General features: G+C 47.6%; 1 protein-coding gene across 1 annotated transcript in view; it reads left to right on the forward strand.

Annotated features, from left to right (window-relative positions):
• LOC135900526 (uncharacterized) overlaps positions 1–20,744 on the forward strand; it is a 1,275,659-nt gene that overhangs the window by 44,162 nt on the left and 1,210,753 nt on the right. The window contains exons 3-4 of the mRNA XM_070536290.1: positions 5,806–5,917; positions 7,232–7,317. Of these exons, the coding sequence (XP_070392391.1) occupies positions 5,806–5,917; positions 7,232–7,317 (198 nt within the window). The remainder of the gene's footprint in view (positions 1–5,805; positions 5,918–7,231; positions 7,318–20,744) is intronic.

Below are 20,744 nucleotides of genomic sequence, written 5' to 3' on the forward strand. Positions count from 1 at the left end.
TATACGATAGTAATTACCAGATGTTTGGGCTAAAGCCCTGTCGCCCAAATCATAGACATCACTGTACGTTTACAGCAGAACACGTATGTCCGTGGCCTGTGCCGAGGTGCGGTCAAGGGAAAGCCATTTCGCGAGGTCATTCGTTAATGGTGGATCCTCACGACGGACTAAATCCGTCTTTTCCGCGACGGATGGCGCACCAGGTAACTACGCGTCACGGGTTTCTGTCTTCCGCACGTCGTCCGCGACCCCCACGGACGGAAAATGCCGAGTTATTTTTCGCATCCGGATTCTGGGGGTCGAATGCTGCGGCAACACACGCGGCTTCGGGATGTTTCTGAAAAAGCTTCGCCGGTGCTGACACCATTCGTGCCCGTTTGCTGCGCGACTCGCGCAAGAGCGACTGCAATGAACTTCAGCGACGAGGCAACTTTCTCCTTCTTGCATCTCGGGGAGCAGTTCCCCGCATTGTGGGATGTGACTCTCACCGGTTACGCGCACACGAGAGCGAAAGAGACGATTTGGCAGCAACTGAAGAAACTGCTCTCTGGTCACTCGAAGCAACTTCCCGTATTCCTCAATGCCACTGACCAACAGCTCTCGGTACAAGTGGTTTTGCATACCGAGATGCTTGTTGGCGATGTAGTCCTTTTGCCAACAAGACCTCTTTCAATGAAACAAGTACTCATCCAATTAGGACAAAAGAACAGCGATTGCCGCCAACCGTCGTTTCCTTTCGATATCCATCTTCATTGAAAGTTAAAAGCATGTATGACAAAATCTTTGTTACACCGATGGCGCCATCTAGAGTGAGTAGAAACCAGCAAGCTTTTGTAACTTACGGCCACTGAGATCCGCCCGGGCCGCTGCAACATCTTCGAGACCATGTTCAACCAATACAGCCACTCGAAGCCTACACGGAGAATATGAGTATGGCTTTCAGAAACGGTGCCCACTCATCACGAATACTTTACTGTCGATGCTTCTAGACACAACTTTGAACCAAATACAAGCCTTAATTCGAAACTTGCGGGCCACACAGTGAATGACGACGACTCTATAGGTTCGATGCGGATGGCAGCCGCTTCGGGCAATGCCGCCGTGTTTCCTTTTCCGGCGTTATCGTCTGCTCATCCAGTCCGTCTTCTGGATGCACTTTGAAGCCGGACGAGCTAAGCACGAGCGACGGATCAACCGTCCGTGGAACTGATTTTCGTAGAGCCGTCCGTCGTGTGGATATACCGTAAGAAACCAAAGATCTGAGCTGCGATTGGCACAGGTAAACCACTCTCGGCATTCAGACCCTCAATGTAAAATTCGGAACCATTAGAAAGGCTGGCCAAGAACACGCCGGCCCGTATGACTTGAGGGCGCAGGCTGAAATTTAGAAGCGGTAGAACGACGTTGTTATTAGTAACCGTGACCAGCGTATGCGTAACAGCAACGTTCCTATTCAAAATCACGTCGATGATGGGGCGAAGCAAACATTCATATTCAGGAACCTGTGGCTGAGCGGTCAAAGTGATGTAACTGCCTCCGGTGACAGACCCGCATAATGAAGCGAGTACAACTGCAATGGGGCGGTACTCGAAGCATCGGCGAGTTGAGGCAGTTCTAATTGACGAACGCTGGTGTCGCAGTCGATGAGAGCAGAATTAGTGGATAAAGCCCAATCCAAAAATAACGTCGTGAGGGCAGTTCTCTGCCAGGATCACTGCCAGGACAACAGAAGTAGGGCGGCCGGCTATACTTAAACGCCCAGTACACATTCCAAGAACAACAAGCACGCCGCCTTCGGCCACACGAAGCACTCGGGCAGCTGCTTGCCTGAGGGCTTCCTTTAAACGTCTACGCAGCCTAGCACTCATCAAAGAAACGTGGGCTCCAGTGTGGACGAGTGCTTGGGCAGATATGCCGTCTATTTTAACGTCATATACGCTTCTCCTTGTGGGCACAGACACAGCATTTTCTCCAGTAGTAGGCAATGCAGCACCACCTCTGAGAGCTGCATTTTAGTTTTTCGAAAGGGTCTGGCCAAAAGGGGACAAAAGACGACGTTGCTGCTGCGAACGTGAAGAAGGGCGACGTGTTTGCAGTGAATGAGACTGGTGTGCGCGCGGCGATGGTGAGCGACTGTACCGTGTATTCCTATCAGAGTTGTCAGCGCTGTTAGACTCGGTGGTAGGCGAAAGATTGAGGGCATTTTCAAGAAAATGTCTCACGCTTGCGGGCGTGCGAGGTGTTGAGGGCCATGAGTTGTGAGAGTATCGGGCGACCTGATCAATACGGCGGCAGGTGAAAAACAACGGCTGGTGGTCCGCAGTTCTCCACACAGTCGGGTTGCGATAACGTGGTGAGAAGGGTCGGGGTTGAGCGAAAGTAGTAGAAGGGCGTTCGTTAGCTCTGGGATTGGCGACAGGACAGACAGAATGTTATCCAATGTTTTCGAATTCCTCGCGAACGATGGCTTGTACGAGGAGAACCGAAAAAGTGGTAGCACTAGGGCTACGCGAACAGAAAGCTACGGGCGCCATTACATCCAGTTGAGGCCGAACGATTCGCACCACGTCATTCCATGGCGACGCATGCTGCTGTGCGGGTTGATCTTCACACGTCGACGTTGCGGTAGTATTGAGAGTCTGGCGAATGGTTGGAAGACGCGCCGGTTTTTTGCCTGTTCGAATTGTCGGCACTCTTTATTGATGGTATGAACTGTGAAACAGCTATTGCACATGAACAGAATGAAGGCGTCGTCAGTAATGCCCTTAAGCACGTACCCGACCTTTTCAGCTTGTGTCATGTCGCGATCGGCTTGACGGCTAGGTGCCAGCACGTCCTGGATGTACGAGACAAAGGACTGCGTGGGATATTGGGTATGGGAGGCCAGTTCCTGCTGTGCGGCAATATTACGGCCGGCTGCTTTACCAAGCAACTCTGTGAACTTCTCTTTCTATTGGTCCCAGCTAGTTAGCTCCTGTTTGCTGTTTTCGTACCACAGCTTTGCCGTGCCTTATAGATAGAACATGTTACCTAGCATAAGCGTAGGGTCCCATCTGTTGATTCCACTTACGCGTTCATCCGTAGCCACCCACTCTTCAACGTCAACGCTATCGGTTCCACAGAAAGTTCCAAAATCGTTGGGTTGTACAAACACAACCAAAGGTGACAGCGACGTAGGTGGCGACGGTGACGTTGGAGGCGGCAACGACGTTGATCCCGCGTGCTCACCGTCATTCATGTTGTGCACGGTGATGCGACATCCACTGCGGAGCTCCATTTCCAGCCATGGTACCCCGCACCTCCCACCAATACGTTACGGGGATGTTGGGAGTATATAAATACTGTATCTGCAATATATATATATATATATATATATATATATATATATATATATATATATATACACACACACACAGGATAAGTCGGAGTAATTAAGATGGCTTACCACCAAAAACACGCCACAGCCATCGTCTCGCGATCTTCTCCTTCCTCTGTCTTCTTTCATCCTTCCCTAACAATATATTGCAAGAATGTTTAGCACTAAATGAAAAATATGCGGAATACAGAGCATTTGATACCGATGGTTCCAAACCTACACATTACGTGGGTAGTGTCGAGATACAGAATAGCTGCGAAAAAATAGTATGGGTGCCCCAATGTGCATCAATTTTTTCTGCGCAGAGTTATGCAATTTCTATGGATGTGGAAAGAATAATAAATGAAATATTGAAACAGCATTATTTACACACTCACAAAGCACACTTACAGCACTTCAGCCTAGGAATGCAGCTCTCCCAATTATCGGTGACATCCTACACAGCATAAGAGCCAGGAGGCGGCGACAAAACAAATTTTGCTGGGTGCTGAGCCACGTCGGAATCTTCGGAAATGAGAAAGCAGATGAGTTTGCAGCGAAAGCTCGGTATAAGGAAATCAAAAACATATGAATTCCTTACAGAGGCTGCATGAAATTCGTGTGCCGTAAACTGATAGAAAAATGGCCATCCGCATGAATCACTCAAACGAACAATAAGCTACGCCTTGTAAAACCCATCATACAAGGGTGGAAGCCATGTTCACACCAAGGACGGTTTATCGAAGTTGTCTTATGGCGCGTCTGCATTAGACACACACACCTTACCTACAATTTCTTGCTAACAAAGCAGACAAGCCTGTTTGTGACAAATGCGAAGATGAAATTACAGTAACGCAGAGCTTACTATCATGCAAAGAAATTGAGACACTGAGAAAAAATATTTTACGCCATTTTACAGCGAACACATTACATTTCATCCTTCATTTATTTTAAGTGAGGATGCACTGGTTGAGACAATTCGTGTTTTTAGCTTTTTAAAAGGCCTTTTTCTTAAATTCTAAAGCACGACCTTGTTCTACTTTAGATCCAGTGGCACACCTCATCCACTTTCTCATGTCTGAGAATAAGGCCAAGGTGTTTATTTAATTTGTTGGGATCCTTGGGGCCCTCTATCAGAAAAATACTTTTTGAGGGTATGCAGCTTTTTTGAGGCGTTGTACCTTGTGGTTGGCGCATGGTGGCCTTAGTTGCTTATGCGCCAGTAAACTCAACAACAGCATTACATCGCTCATGGAGTGGAAAATCCGTGGTGCGGCCGGAGATGGCGCAAGAAGTCACGTGGTCACGGAGGCGCACTTATGCCACTGGTCGCGCTTTCTTCTTCGTAGTTGCCGTCTTCCACAGCTGGCTCGAATGCCGCTCTTCACGCCAGCGTTCCCATACTGCCCTGCCCTCTGCGAAGGCGTTCATGACATTGACCCACTGCCGGTCGGTGCGGTGATTTCGGTGAGTTCTGTCGTGTGCCCCGATGGACGATGCTTCGACGCAGATTGTAGAGAAAGTCACGCAGTCGCAGAGAAAAAGCGCGCCGGTAGCCGGTCTACAATAACGCCACGCGTCGCAGCCCTGCCAGTTCGGCGAGTTCTGTCGTACGCTCCGGTGGACGAACCTTCAACGTCGACATCTGTCGGCAACTGCGCCCGGCTCCTGTGGACGTCCACGCAAGTACGCGAATGAGGGCGAGGCACGGGATGCGCGAAATAATAAAACACAACGTGAAAAGAATACCATTGCGTTCCGTAAAATGAGTCGTCCCTGGGAAGAGCTCACAGTACTGTCGCATTTATCCACGTCGAGATACTTACGTGGCCTTGAATTTTATTTAGGATTTATGGACTCCGCTATATGGGCGTATTACACAAATAATTTTTTCAGTTTTCTGAGAACTGAAGTCGCGTAAAATGGCCGTGAAATCCCGTACACATGTACAATCATTTTAATGCATGCGGATGGGTTGGCGTGAATACGGCGAGATTACCAAATCATGACTGCGAGCTCACAACTGTTTTTCAGAAGTGTGCAATCACTGTCATCTTCCGGCGCTGACGCGCATTTTCATGTTAGCAATTGAAAATAGCAACCTTAAAGCCTAAGAGGGCAGCAGTGAAGGTTAGCCGTAAGGCTATACAATATAACCACTTCGTGCCAAGCGCGCGAGATCACTGCGAATGACGGGAATAATGTTGCGTATATACACAAGCATCCAGTTCACTATCTTGAGCCGAGTTACGATGATCTTGCGTTGTGTGGACCGAATGCGGTTGAAAGACTAGTTACAAAATTGCGAGTTGAAGCCGGAAGTAATGAAGCAGCCTTGGCAGCGGTACTACATGATGGGTTCAAAAACTGCCAATAATCTATTGCATTCGTTGAATGGCGGATGTCCAATTTACTTCGTATGTCCAACAATTTCGTCTTTTTCATTTCAGGACCGTTCGTAGTGTCCGACGAAGTGTCGGCTGCGCTGCACGATGGCCGTGCCATTGTGGCACTGGAGACAAGCATCATGACCCATGGAATGCCCTACCCGGAAAATATCAGGTTGTTAGAGGTTAAGCTTTTCGGTTTACGTTTCTGTGCGCGTGCAACAGGAGTTAAAGACGCAAGAACATCACTATTTCAAAGGTATTTGCATGCATTATTTGGGCACCGTTGCCTTAGGCCCTGAGCCAGCCCGAAAGCGTTAAGTGTCGCGTGACTAGCACCACGGACACAGTGCCATACATAGCTTGCAGAATTCTTAATTCACGGAAATAAAGCAGGCCATTTACAAAAGGATAGCAAGCTTTGATAAGTAGAAGGATAAACTTCCTATTATCATAGAGTACAATCATCGCACTCATAAGAAAGCATTGTTCGTTCGTCAATATTGACACATATAACGTAGGCAAGTGTGCCCCTGTGTCTCAATGTGTGCATCTTCAATTAGTAGTCTATATATTCAACTAGTTTTATGAGCGCAACTATTTTAAAATTGCGGAGTACAAGCACACCAGAGGCAAGGACGGGGAAGTTAATACCTTTTGTTAACATCCTTCGTAATATCGCAAAAAATTGACGGGCTATAGAGAAAGCTGATGCAAGATTGCCGAACTCTAAATTGAAATCTCCATTGAGAAAAATAGCGTCGACTTGCTGGTTTCATGTGAGTGACGATTAGCAGGCTTGGAAAACTGCAACGAAAACCAATGAAACACGACATGTACTGTACAGCTTCAAAGTCATGACAGTTTTCTTCACAGGAATAAAGGGCTGCAACCCAGCATTGATGATAGCCTGAGAATAAGTCGCAGTGCGCTATGCACCGTTATGAGTGTTAAACAAAGGGCACAGCATAAGGCAAAATATGTTCCAGTCATCAAACCGATAAAACATGTAATATACACAAACAAAAACCAAACAGTAGTACGAACTAGCTTCTAAAGCACGATCACTGAAAAACATAATTCTCCTTTCATGCAAAGTGATAGATGGTGCTCTCGCCCCATCCTTCACTTTCTTGTCACACCTAATGGCTTAACATGTTTATCTTACGAGTTGACTACGGTAATAAATCTTCTCACCGTCACACAGAAAGGCTGAAACACTTTCGTGTTGCATTGCTTGCTGCACTTGCTAACGCAGCGTCCGACCTGCCTCACGTAATTCCTGACACAAAGCAGTAGTAGCACTTCATAAACAACGCATGTGTTGTGATTCTTAATTTAGTTCGAATGAATCTTCTTGCACAATGATTGCCACCGACAGCCCTTGTTCACTGTGCTACGCAGCATACTAGCCTTCGCGGCTTTTCTTTTCGTCGTCTTGCTTCTGGACTGTTAAAGGTAAAACAAGCTGACTGTTCTTTTCTTGCAGTACGCAGAAAGAGCTAGAAGCGATCGTTCGAGGCCGTGGTGCTGTCCCGGCCTCGGTGGGCGTTCATGCTGGGATTCTTCATGTGGGTGAGTGCGCGTACACAATTATATTCAATTTCGTGCTATTAACTTATTGCACAATATTTTAGTGCCTCTAAAAAGCAAGCGCACATTACTTATTGCTCCCGAGGTCGCTCTAAATTTATTAGAAGCTGTATTAGAATGGACCATGAAGGATCACTCTCAACGCATTACTAGCAGTGGATGAGTCGGAAAATTGCTGGTAGTGGCAAATGGAATTAGGCAAATTCACGGATTGATTTCTCAAATAGCGACATTACAGAGTACTCTAAATAGTTCGGAAGTGGTGAGATGATACGCATTGCGTACCCGTTGGCGAGAAACATACCTTGCGCCGTCTTCGAGCGTTGCATTCCAGTGTATGTTTTCTGGCAGTGTGATGTGCAGAAAAATGTTTCGCCCATAAGACGAAGCATTGATTGTGATAGCAAATTACACGTATTAGACAGCTATACGTAGTATGAATAGTTTTATCAGCTGTATAAATGGATGTAAACATTCGCTTACTAACTGAATTAGCAAGCATGGGTTGACATGCGCGCACAGGGAAACATGAACACATCTCACTCCATGACCGCAAACGCTCTGTCAAGAGGCTTGCTTGATGAAGAGCGGCAGCTGTGGTGAGCAAATTCTTTGTGTTGCGTCTCGCTACAACGCGAACTAAGCATGCGAGAACACAGCACACACGAAGCCAACAACTTCTCGAATCGGCTTGCCTACCCCAACTTACCTCCCAGAAAGGACGCGGTAAGCCGCGGCCGTAGTGGAAGCGCAGGTGCGCGCTGCTCAGCCTTCCTTCTAGTGCACCCTCCTCCTCGCACACGCACATTTCCCTGCTCCCTTCTTAGGCGCGCGAAAAGACGCCGCCAGACCAAACCATAATCTTTCTGGGCTCACCTTGGCATGCTTTTGTTCGTAGCTACAGCACAAGCGGCGCGGCCGCGGTCTCATCGTTGTTCGACTTCGCACGGAAACTCAAGGTGAAGACGGCGAGAATGAAGGCGGAACTTTGGCTAGTGTTCATATAAGTGACATTGCAATAAATGACGAAAGGCGGTCGGAGCATTAGTTGAATAAGTTAATGTAGCGTTGGAAAGCAGTAGACAGTGCTGCTTTAAAACTGTAGCGAAAAATTACCGTGCAAGTTACGGGGAGCCTGAGGACTCGCATAAGTGATCGCTCGCTTTTTCTTGACGCTTTCGAAGCCACCTCTCCTCACATTGATATATGATGTCAGACCCCCACGTGAGAGCCCACAGACGCCAGCAAGTAGGCCATTGTTCATGATCATTTGTTATGCTCTGGTGAAAGCGGGCTTACGCACGATAACCCTAAAGTTGCGCTTATGGTAAGCTTCAGGATTACTGTTTGCGCACCGCAGAAAAGAAATGAACGGAGCCATAAGCAGGCATTGATATAGGCCCCACCATGATAAATTGCAAGGACGTCCTGAGAAAAGAATAAAGAGTAAACATTGTACTTTTCCTGGCTCCGTTATTATTGGGTTTTTCCAAATATCTCTCTGGAAATGTATTCATTGAAAGGCTTTGCACTGCAGTAGATTCCCAATTTTGAAGAAAGTGTGTTCTAAGGCCTTATTCACTGCATGTTGCAACATCGAGTGCGCTATGATCTTGAATACAAAACGCACAATCACGACCGGCCTGTGTGGCGACAATAAAGATTGATCAAATCAGGTTTTCACAGTAAACACACGCTGCAGTATTTTAAACTTTTACATTAAAGATTACGGATTCGAATAGAATGTGCTACAATTTTTATAGCGATACCAATTATATGGACACCTCAGGCGAATTTCTGTCGTTGGCGTCGCCGTGAGCTTCCGTCGCCGCGCGCCCTATATTATGCTGCATATTGCGAGTAAAAGCGTGTGAGGGTGAGCCGGCAATCGCGGCCTAATCTTGCGCAAACAAGGCATGAAAGCGGGGGAAGCCTGCCGTTTTCCGTCGCGCGCAAGGCTTAAGAGGGGAGGGGAGGAGGGGTGCGTTCCACTCCGCACGACCTGGGTGGCCGCGCGCGTCCACCCGGGTCGCAGTCACATGAAAGCCGCCTGCGACGAGGGCAGACTCCACCGTGCGCTGCGTTTTAATGCGATAGCGTTAAGGAGCTCGTGTCGCAGAAAAGCCGGTGTCGTCGGCGTCGGTGTCGGCGTTCGCGGCGTTGACCGTGAGCGATAAATCACGGCAGGCACTTCATAAATAAAAAGCAACTTCCAAGATGTGCTGGGTGGGAATCGAACCAGGGTCTCCGGAGTGTGAGACGGAGACGCTACCACTCAGCCACGAGTTCGATGCTTTCAAGCGGTACAAACGCGCCTCTAGTGAATGCGGTGTTGCCTTCGAAACGAGCCGTGGAAAGTTATACTGCGGTGTATATCGATATTATGAACATGTAACTTACAGATGTCGCAATTACACGAGTAGCGAGGTGCGTTTCCGCTGCATTTCTTCTGCGCTTTCCGCACACGCAGAGCCATCTTGCGGCAAACACAGGAGACCCCCTCCTCTCCATGTACGGCGCTGCCCCGACAGATGGCGCGCCACGCGCACATTGGAGCTGCGAGGACCGGTGCGAGGCGGTTCGCGGCCCGGACTCTCTCTCCCCTGACAACGCTTCGCCTTGCTCCCTCTGCAGAATCAAGCGTCCTTCCTTTCTTTAGATCGCTATCTGTCTATCTCTCTGCCCGTGCCGATCACGACGTTTGGCTGGCGTGCATCATTTCCCCCTCCGAGATACCGAGTTCTTCGGTTCGTTCCGCTTGCTCAGGCGCACGTTTCGTTGCTGCGCCGAACGCCGCGTTGCTCGACCATATGGCTCCACGCTCACCGCGTCCGATGCGGGGCGCCTCGTAAGTGATGGCTGCCCTGTAGCCCATTGTCTTACACCCCTTGGCCGGTCGACGGGAACGCTGTCGCGTTCCACTCTTGAAGGCGAAGCTTAAGCGTCCTACAATTTTTGCATCTTAGTTCGCGTTGACGCGAGAGGCCGCACAAAGGCCAATCGCTCGCTGCTGCTGCCGCGCTTCATTACTCCAGTATTTTGACAGCGGGTTTCTACGGTCATCGATTAAGGCGTGTTCATGTTTGCTTCTGCGCGCATGACGCCATGCTTGCTAATTTAATTATTATGCCTATGTTTGGAAGTTTACATAGCCAATAAAACTGCTGTCTTTCGTATATCTGGCCACTAATTTGGTATCGCAATCGATTTTTCGCTTTTCGGACGAATCTGTGACTTTCTTTAGGCGTAGGATAGGTCCCTCTAAAGCAATTGGGTGATGACGAAGATTGGCTGTGGGAAGGTCACCACGAGCCGCGACGCGATGGTGTTAGGAAACGAGGCTGCATCTTAGGACCACCTCGCGTTACAATGGCGCGAGAGCGCACGCGGTTGTCAACATTTTCTATTAAAAAAAATTTGGCTGCCGCGTTTGTGGCGGTTGAGGCAGCCTCTTGTTTCCTCCCCAGACTTAACTAAGGCAAGTGGTGACACGAGCAAGTTTTGTCACCGGCATCGGACAACTCACCGCGAGCCCTCCTCGTCAAAACGAGAAGAAACTCGCGTGAAAGGCCACCACATGAGTACCATGAGAGACCCTTTTGCGCGGCAGGAGGTGCTGTGACACCCCTAAAGTCCGGAAACACAAGACTTACACACTTGTCACACATGCACCTTGTATTGCGATTGAGTGCGATATGGATAGGTCGCTTCTACATGGGCGATTTCGACCACGATTTTGCATTAAACGGATCCAGTCATATCTAGATAGTTGGCTGTCGTCTGCACTGTCATGATACGTGAGCTCAACTAAATAGATCCGTATTTCTGGACCATGCAGGAGTGACCATTCTTAATTGCAATCGAAAAATTTCATCTGGATCGGGCTTGATCGCCATCGAAAACGTCCGTGTTGTACAGCTCCTAAAGAAGAACGCTGGTCAGAGTGAGGCTGGCGTAAGATGTGTCTGCGTTGTGCGGCCGGGTCATGCTTGGCTGTGGTAATTGCAGCGCAGGGACCTTGATGCTGCAAGATCTTTTCGGCATTTTGCGCTATCAGCTCGTTCATTCAGTAACGCAGCTTAAGGGGGAATTACAAGTATTGGGCCGTGGGCTGTGGTTGGAGACACACTATAGACGTGATTTCTCCCAAGCTCTCCAACAAAAAACAAATGTAAGCATGCGCCTAGCGCCTAGTTACGTTATATGTCGCAATCGAAGCATAAAACCGGAAAATGCCGGTAATGACTCATGGCTGCCACTTTGCTTAAATCATGCTGGATCGCAGAGCTTTGGCGGACTTACAACCAGGCACTCGCCCGTGCGCAGGATAGCCGCCATTCACGGCATGCGTATGTGAAGCAACACCGTCGCGGTAATTCGTACATTTGTATAATAACAAAAACTCGATGCCCTTCCATTCTGTGAATTATGACCAGCGAAGCTGTGTATGTGGATCCCTTAATAGCGAACTGGATCTCCGCCACGGGTCGGCCTGGCATTGCACTATCTTCGTAATAGGCCCACGTATGGAGTGATTAACGCCTCTTTCACCTCTGCCGTGGGTCGGCCTCGTATTGCAATACTTTCGGGATTGGCCCACGTATGGGGAGTCCTTAACGCCTGCTTCACCCTCGCCGTGGGTCGGCGCGGCATTGCACCATTTTCGTGATCTGCCCATGATGGCTAGTTCTGTGTCTACACACGGGCACAATCCTCGTGGAACTAGCCTTTAGCAGCTTCCTGTAAAATTGGTTACGTCCATGTGCTTATAAATAAACAATTAATTATATATCACAACAACGAACGCCGAAGCAGTGGCACGAACGCGGTCGCGCGGTTGCGCCAAGGGGCGCCAACGAGCCAATTGTAGAAGGCGACGACGCCGGTGCCAATCCTGATGATGATAGTTTCGTGTCTACACATACACACAACTTTCGCGGAAGTAACCCTTAACAGCTTCGCTGTAAACAGCCGATCCACATAAGGCGGTTCTGGCAACGTCGTCTTGCGCAGCGTCATAAAGCCTCATTGGCGATTACACATGCAGAGCATGGAGGTAAGCCAAGAACCTGAAAGCTTGCAAAATCTTTGCACCGGCGTTTCTGCCAGAGTCGGTTGGTGTCGGCTGGTGTGCCTGCTACTCAGCGTCACTCGGCTTCGCTCGGCGTCTACAATGCATGCTATCATCGTCGAAGCCTCTGTTTCTAGGGTGCTAAAAACAGCATAAATTAGAGCTGTCATGTTTGATGGCTCCAAGAGCTAGCCCAGCTCTCCGTTCCTTCTGAAGACACGGCGCTGAGCGTCCGCACATACATGGAGAGCCTATCGCCCGCATCGCGCATGAAGCTGGAAAGCAGCGGGTAATGTACACACACACACACACACACACACACACACACACACATATATATATATATATATATATATATATATATATATATATATATATATATATATATATATATATATATATATATATATATATGTTTATATATATCTATTTAATGTGTGTGTGTGTACATATATAAGTGAGACCTGTACTGTACGTAGTACAGGTCTCACCTGGGACCTCAGCGCGCTCAAGCAACGTCTGCTCCTCCCGCTTCCTTTTCGTGGTGAAATCGCCGAAGCACTCTGTGAGGTGAGTAACAAAGCTGTCCCACGTTGTGTAAGTATCTTCATGGTTCTCGAGCCACACTAGCGCAGTGTCTGTGAGGAACAGAACCGCGTTGTCGAGCTGAGCCGTGGAGTTCCAGCCGTTGTACTTGCTCACTCGCTTGTAGTGGGTTAACCATTCCTCCACGTCCTCGCCGAATTTTCCTGAGAAAGGGCGGGGCTCCCGTTGATGCATCCAGGTGCCGGTTGTTCGCACTGGAGCAGCCAGAGAAGGCTGTTGGTCGCCGCTGTGGGACATCGGGATCTCAAGTGGTGTTGGAGGCAGTCGAGCGAAGCGTCGGCTCCGGCGTGGCCCTTGCTGCAGCAGCTCCGTCGTCTTGGTTGAAGTACCCAGCACCTGCACCGGTGCCTCCACCACAAAACTGTTACGGATAACGTTAAACCGGCTTTATTTAAGGGACGAGATTGATGGTGAAGTCAAGATGGCGTCCCGAGGCTGCACCAGCTAACGTCTTCTTCGTTCTCTTCCGCTCGCCCGGCTCATGTCGTAGCAATATATATATGTGCGTGTGTGTGTGTGTGTGTGTGTGTGTGTGTGTGTGTGTGTGTGTGTGTGTGTGTGTGTGTGTGTGTGTGTGTGTGTGTGTGTGTGTGTGTGTGTGTGTGTGTGTGTGTGTGTGTGTGTGAATAAAGGGAAAATGAGACATCCACCCGTTCGTAGCAATTGCTACAAAGGAAACCCATACGGGTTCCTCGAAAGAAAATCCTTTTTTTTTCTTTTTTTTCAACTATGAGGCTTTTCTATCGAGGAACCCGTATGGGTTTCCTTTGTAGCAATTGCTACGAACGGGTGGCTGTCTCATTTTCCCTTTATTCATTGCTTCTCTCCACCTTGCGGGTTTCCGCAGAACTACTACGTGTATGTGTATGTATATGCATGTACAGTCGCGGACAGAATATTACGGACCATGACATCTAAGAAAAAGCTGAATATCTCCGCAACCTCACAACGCAATCTGGTATTTGCATTTTCGACCTCGACTAGAATATTCTAACAACGTTGTCGTGGGCAGTTTTACTGGTTACTGCTACAGGCTGCTCGGAAATTGAACGTTTTCGGAGATACCGTGGTCCATTTTATTCTGTCCGCGACTGTACATGTATGTATGTATGTATGTATGTATGTATGTATGTATGTATGTATGTATGTATGTATGTATGTATGTATGTATGTATGTATACGTATGTGTATGTATGTATGTATATGTATGAGTCGGATGCACAGTCTGGGTCAAAATGACAGCGATGGAAATACCATGACAGCGCGACAGCTGTATCAATGAAATGACCATATAGGACGATAAAATTAAGATGACACCGTCAAGTTGGAATGACAATGATGGCGTGACAATGGGATACAAACGGCATGGTCACAACTGTATGAAGATTACGCAATGATGCTCACATGATACGTAGCGATTCCCAAGGACGAAAACGATGTATGCGGCTTTTTGAAAAACGGTGAGGGCAGGTACATGCATACAAAATTAGGACACGTATCAAACAACATTTCGGCATTCCGGACGCCTAGTCACAGCGAGACATATTAATTCCGGAAGATTGGCCAAGAGTAGACAGTGACACATACGTCGCCGCTAAGTTAAAGTAAACGAAATAATTTGTGAAATGTACTTCACCATTCTACTAACACATCGGTGTGCTTGAGCGATATCTGTGAGTTGACTACATATCACAGTCTGTAAGGCTGGAAGAAGACATGGATGGTGACCTTGGAGATGATTTCGGGGTATCGTTTCTATACGTATGCTAGTTCTGTCATTAGAAGCCATTTCTAACTATAATGTCGCTTCTTCATTTCCGTAACATCACTAACGGACTCGCAGGGTAGCCCCTTGCGCAAGACGGAGCACCCCAGCGGACGTAAGTTGGCCGCCATGTCATAGGAAGTAGAATCTTGAAACGCCTTCCCATCGACGCTCCCGACAGTCATTCTGTCCTAGCCTCGCAACCCTCGCATGTTTTCTGGTATTGGCAACGTTGACGTCGATGACTAGTTGCAGAGTTACAAACCGGTCAGCACACAACAGGTGGGATAACATGCTTATGCTAGCTAATATAATATTCTACCTAAAGAAAACAGCACGGGCCTCGTTCGAGACGCACGCAGAAGAGATTTCAAGTTGGAACCAATGCAAGCGGAAGCGTCGATCTTTGTTCGGCAAGTCCGCCAGCCACCAACATGCTGCTAAGCAGTAGTTTAGGACCCATGCATAGACGTCTACTGAATCTTACGTGGCGTACGTCCAGAATGTCGTAACTCTTTGCCGTAAGGTGGATAATAATATGGCAGAGGTAATATGGCAGATCAGCCAAGTTTTAAAAGGAACCGTGGACGACGTGTTTAACCTTGTTGTTTGCAAGAACATAACAATGGTCATTGAGATCATTAACGAATGTCACCGCTTTGAAGACGTAAAGAGCCGCTGCATACTTCAGCAGTACGCGTCTACTCAACACCGCAGCTTCATCGACGTGCGAAGAAATTCAAGCAGCGTCTCCTGCCACTTCAGCGACGGAGTCCTTTGACGATTGCGGGGCGCTTGAGCCCTTTCATTCAATCGGTCATTCGCCAAAAACTTGCGTGCCGCCAACCGTCCTTACTTTGCTTCATCTGCTGCCTCTACCACTGTTCACCGGAGTCAGTACGGTCCCTACACGAGCTATTGCAACCCGCCGAATGGCACGCACAAACTACGATACACTCATCTGCTTTCGTTGTGGGCAGCGTAACACTTATAGATATTTTCATTACTAACCTATCCCTTGATGACCTCTGTTCTAGTAGCATTATTGTGACCCTTAGCGACTAGCTGCCCATTTATTTAGTCACTGACTCGTATCATACGGCAAACGACATCACTGTGAAAATAATATATCAGGACATCAACACGGTTGCACTATCTCAGTTCCGAGATGAATTCGTCAGAACTGGATGGAACGAGGTTCTTGTGTGCTCTTCGTTCGATACTGCCTATGAGCGTTTCATTGAAATTTTTCCCTCTCTATAAGCGATATTTCAATTACAAAGAAATAACGAAGGCAAAACGTGCACGTAAACCTTGGGTAACAATAGGTCACTTAAAATGATAAGTACAATAAACAGGCTGTATGAGGTGTTGAAAAATCGTGATATCGATGCAGTAAATATATCTTGCCAAAATATTAGGGCAAACCAAACGTAATTATTACTTTACTATCATCGACGGCATCATAGACACCAAACAAATGTGGAACACCCTAAACACAATTATATTTACCCGCAAACAACCACCCCGCATCGATGAAATTAAAAGTGACAAACATATTATTAAGGGAAAACCATTGGCCAATAAATTTATTGGCCACTTTAGTTCTTGATCGGAAAGTACTCATGATAGGAATGAGTTACGGTATTTACCCACGCCAATAACACCCTCCATATTTATTTGCCCCACAGAACAATCTGAGTAACTACTGTTTTTATGAATATAAAATAAGTAAAAGCGAAGACATTGACGGCATAAAAATGCAACCGGTTATTATTGTCATCGATTTATTAGTACCTTGTTCGACCCACTTATATATATATATATATATATATATATATATATATATATATATATATATACACACACATACATATATATATGTTCTAAGCACAGGTATGTTCCCTCAGCGCATGAAAAAGGCCAAGGTCACGGTACTTTACAAAAGTGGTCACAAAATTGAAATGAGTAATTAAAGGCCAATATCGGTATTTCCAATATTTTAACAGGCTCTAGAAAAATTATTTTCACTAGACTTTCACAATATTTGGATATGCACTCTGCGATTAAAGCGGCAGAATACGGTCTCAGGTAAGGTGTATTGACAGAGACAGCACTTCTACATCAAAGAGGTCATAGTCGGCAAAACTAAAGCAAGAAAGCTCACACTAGGTATATTCGTAGATTCTACAAAAGCGTTTGATAGGATTGATCCCCAAACTTTGTTAGAAAGATTGCCTTATTATAGCATCAGCGGCATTACACTTGACTTAATAAGGAGCTATCTTAGCGATCGACACCAGTTCGTGCCAGTAAATAGGGAAATGGCCATGCTCCCGAAAATCAAACGTGGTGTATCGCCGGGAAGTATATTAGGCCCTCTTTTATTTAACTTTTACATTAATGACATTGTGACGGGGTAGTGACGGTTAAGAAAGCAGCAAAACTCTGATTAACGAAAGGAGCATTTTATTGGGCGAACTTGTGCCCTCAAAAATAGGCTACACTCAAAGAACAACGGTAGCGGCGAACACATTCGGCGATCGTCGAAAATCTGATCAATGGGTCAAGCGCCTCGGCTTTTATACACCAATCGTCGAATGTTCCAGACTCATCGCTGGCACCCGCGTGTTTTCCACAAAGTTCTACACTATTCGCGTCGCGCATACATGCAATCAGATTACACAAGGTTCGGCGACAACAGACAGCGGATGGAACCATCGATAGCATTCCAGAAACTTCCGACACATGCAAGCGCGTCCTGCGCTGTGTGATAACATTTGTTAGGTGGTGAAACGTGTCGCCCGAGAAAGACAAGTACACGTGTCAATATTGTAAACATATATAAATCAATAACATACATTATCTATGCAGATGACGCGAGCTTATTTTTACACTTCACTGTGGGCCTTCACTTATTTTTAACTTCAACATCTGAGCCACATCTCTCGCTATTGCTGAACTTTCTGGCACGCCTACTGTCGACCAAGCTTTCCCGCCTACCACCGCTCCCCACTGAATCTTCGCTTGCCTGCACTCTACCGACTTTGAAGGTGCACCTGACAACGTTCGAGCCTCTGCGGCTAGCCGCTTGACATCACCACACAGTCGCCGCCCCCGCTCCCGACGCACAACTGCGTCGCTCCCCGTCCTCAGCTTGCCGTCGCCGCTCTCCGCCGGGAAACTAACTGGGGCAGCTCCTGCAGGTGGCGCTGCTCTAGCACTCTGGCCTGAAATTTCTCTGCTGGCCCTGCCTTCTCATCGAAGCCTTGTGGACGTAGGCGCGGATGGTTTGTCCATGGCAACCTTCATCGACACTGCAGCTCAAATTTCCATCAAGAGTGCAGGGCTTTCAACATGCATGAAGCAAATACTTTCCGATACAGCTGCTCCAGGGAGCGGATGGTGGAATTTCAGCTGCACGTGCCAGTGTTGCCGGCCACCACGCGTCCGTTTTGTGTAGTTTGCTGAAACGCTGCCCTCATGATGCGATCATCGAACGTTATCTGACCACGCAGTCTACTGGTGTACTGTTCAACGAGTGCTCTACATCTCTGCCTACCCTTCCCGCTGACCTTGCTGCTGAAGTCCCAAGTCAGCTTTGTTCTGCGGATTTTATTCATCTCCCACCTCTAGCGGCAACCTGTATCCCTGTTTCACCTTGCCCAGCTGCCCCTGGCGGAGACTGTCCTTACTCCGGCGTCTTGTATCCAGTTTTCTCGCAATGTCTCCTTCCCACACATCATCGTATCTGTAGCGGGCAATCTCATATGTCTTCCCATCCAAACTTTTTGAGTGCCATCAAGTACTTGCTCGAGGCATGCCTTTCTTCACGTTATCACCGTCCCACGGGTGCCATATTTCCGGTCTCTGCTGCGCCGTCTTCGACTAGTGCTCATGGTGCGCCTTCTGCAGGTGCCCCGCTTGACACCTTTCTAAGCATGAGTGCACCGGACCAGTCACGCAACAAGCCTCAGAGCTCTATGACCTCCTGGAATCAGACTCTAACATTTTTGACGTGAACGATTGTCCTCTGAGTCAACATAATCGTAAAGCACCATATAAATACCAACGACGCGACAACTTTTCGCCGACTCCCATACCGGTTGTCGCCCACTGAGCGACAACTTATTCCGAGCGAAGTTGACAAAATATTTGCCAAAGGGATTATTGAATAATTTTCCTGCCTGTGGGCTTCCCCTGGTTTCGTCAAAAAGGATAACAGCTGGCGATTCTGCGTGGACTGTCATCATGATCCGCAAGAAGGATGGATATCCACTTCCACGCATTTACAATGCTCTGGATTGTCTCCACGGTGTCACTTATTTTTCATCAATACACTTTTGATCTGGATATTGGCAAATTGCCGTGGATGAAATGGGCCGTGAGAAGACGTCATTCGTCACATGTGATGGCCTATATTAGTTCAGGGTAAAGCCCTTTGAGTTGTGAAATGCTCCAGCCACCATTAAACGGATGAGGGACATCCTCTCGCATGGCAAAAAATGGTCAACCTGTTTGTACTACTTACCTGACGTCATTGTATTCTGTCTACTTTTTGTGACACATCTTGTTTTATGCGAAGCATATTGCGAGAGCTCAACCCTGCTCTTCAGGCGCGGCGGTGTCGCCTTCAGTGACCTTTGAGCCCATGCCATACCACGTGACACCGTGACCTCACGACAGAGGAGAAACGGGGCTCCAAATCGCGCCGTCGCTCGCGGCGTCGCGGCGGTATATAAGCAGCTGCGCTTGTTTCTAGGTGGCTTTGGCTCAACTCTTGCAAGATGGGCTGGGTGGGAATCGAACCAGGGTCTCCGGAGTGTGAGACGGAGACGCTACCACTGAGCCACGAGTACGATGCTTCGAAACGGTACAAAAGCGCCTCTAGTGAATGCGGTGTTGCCTTAGAAACGAGCTATTTCTAAGGCTCAGGGGTGCGTCGCTTGCTCAGGCGCACATTTCGTAGCCGCGCCGAACGCTGCGTTGCTCGACGCTCACCGCGTCCAATGCGGGGCGCTTAGTCGCTGCGCCGTGGCCCATTGTCTTACACCCCTTGGCGGTTCGACTGGAACGCTGCCGCGTTCCACTCTTCAAGACGAAGCAGAGTAACGCATGAGTTGTTTCTTCGTCTAGCCGAACCAAATATAGCCAAGCAACAGCAGTTCACCAGGCTAAACAGTGGTTCAACAACTAAAATAAAGGCTAGTATGCTTCGCATCCTGGGCTTAACCTTAGCTAAGCCACAGCCATTTTTTTATATGTTCTTTCTTTTATTCGCACTGCTGGCTTGCAGCTCAACCCGCCCAAGTGCCACATCGGTCACCGCCAAGTAACCATGCTCGGACATCTCGTCGATTCCTCGGTCATTCGCCCCGACCCGGCTAAAGTTCTTGCTGAGCATAATTTTTCCTTACCGACCTGTGCCAAAGGTGTTCGAAGCTTTAATGGCCTTTGCTTTTACTTCCATGGGTTTGTCAAAAATCTGACACATGTTGCCCTGTGATGAGGGTTCTTTAATTTAAAGGAAACTGTATTACCCACGTTAGGGAACAAAAATTTCTTGGTGTGTGGTTTCAAGAGGATATAAACTGAAACACACATGTAAATCTCCTGATTACCGCATTAGCGCGAATAGTTGGTTGTTTTCACAAAACAGTACACTTAATCCTATTAATGTTAAAACTAAATATGTACTATGCACTCTTTCATTCTAAGGTAACTTATGGGACATTAGTCTCGGGAACAACATCTCAATGAAATTACCATAGACTTATTACTATGCCGAAGAAAATATTGCGCTGTTTCGAAAAGTACACGGGGAAATTACAAGACCTGCCAACTGCTCCACTGTTCATAAAACATTCCATGCTCAGGGTTGATCAGCTGTACTATTTTATTTTCTTCAAAGTAAATAACAAAATAAATTATATGAACAAAGCCGCATCGAAAAACGATACCACTGTT

The sequence above is a fragment of the Dermacentor albipictus genome, chromosome 3 (genome assembly GCF_038994185.2).
Source record: "Dermacentor albipictus isolate Rhodes 1998 colony chromosome 3, USDA_Dalb.pri_finalv2, whole genome shotgun sequence".
Taxonomy (NCBI): domain Eukaryota; kingdom Metazoa; phylum Arthropoda; class Arachnida; order Ixodida; family Ixodidae; genus Dermacentor; species Dermacentor albipictus.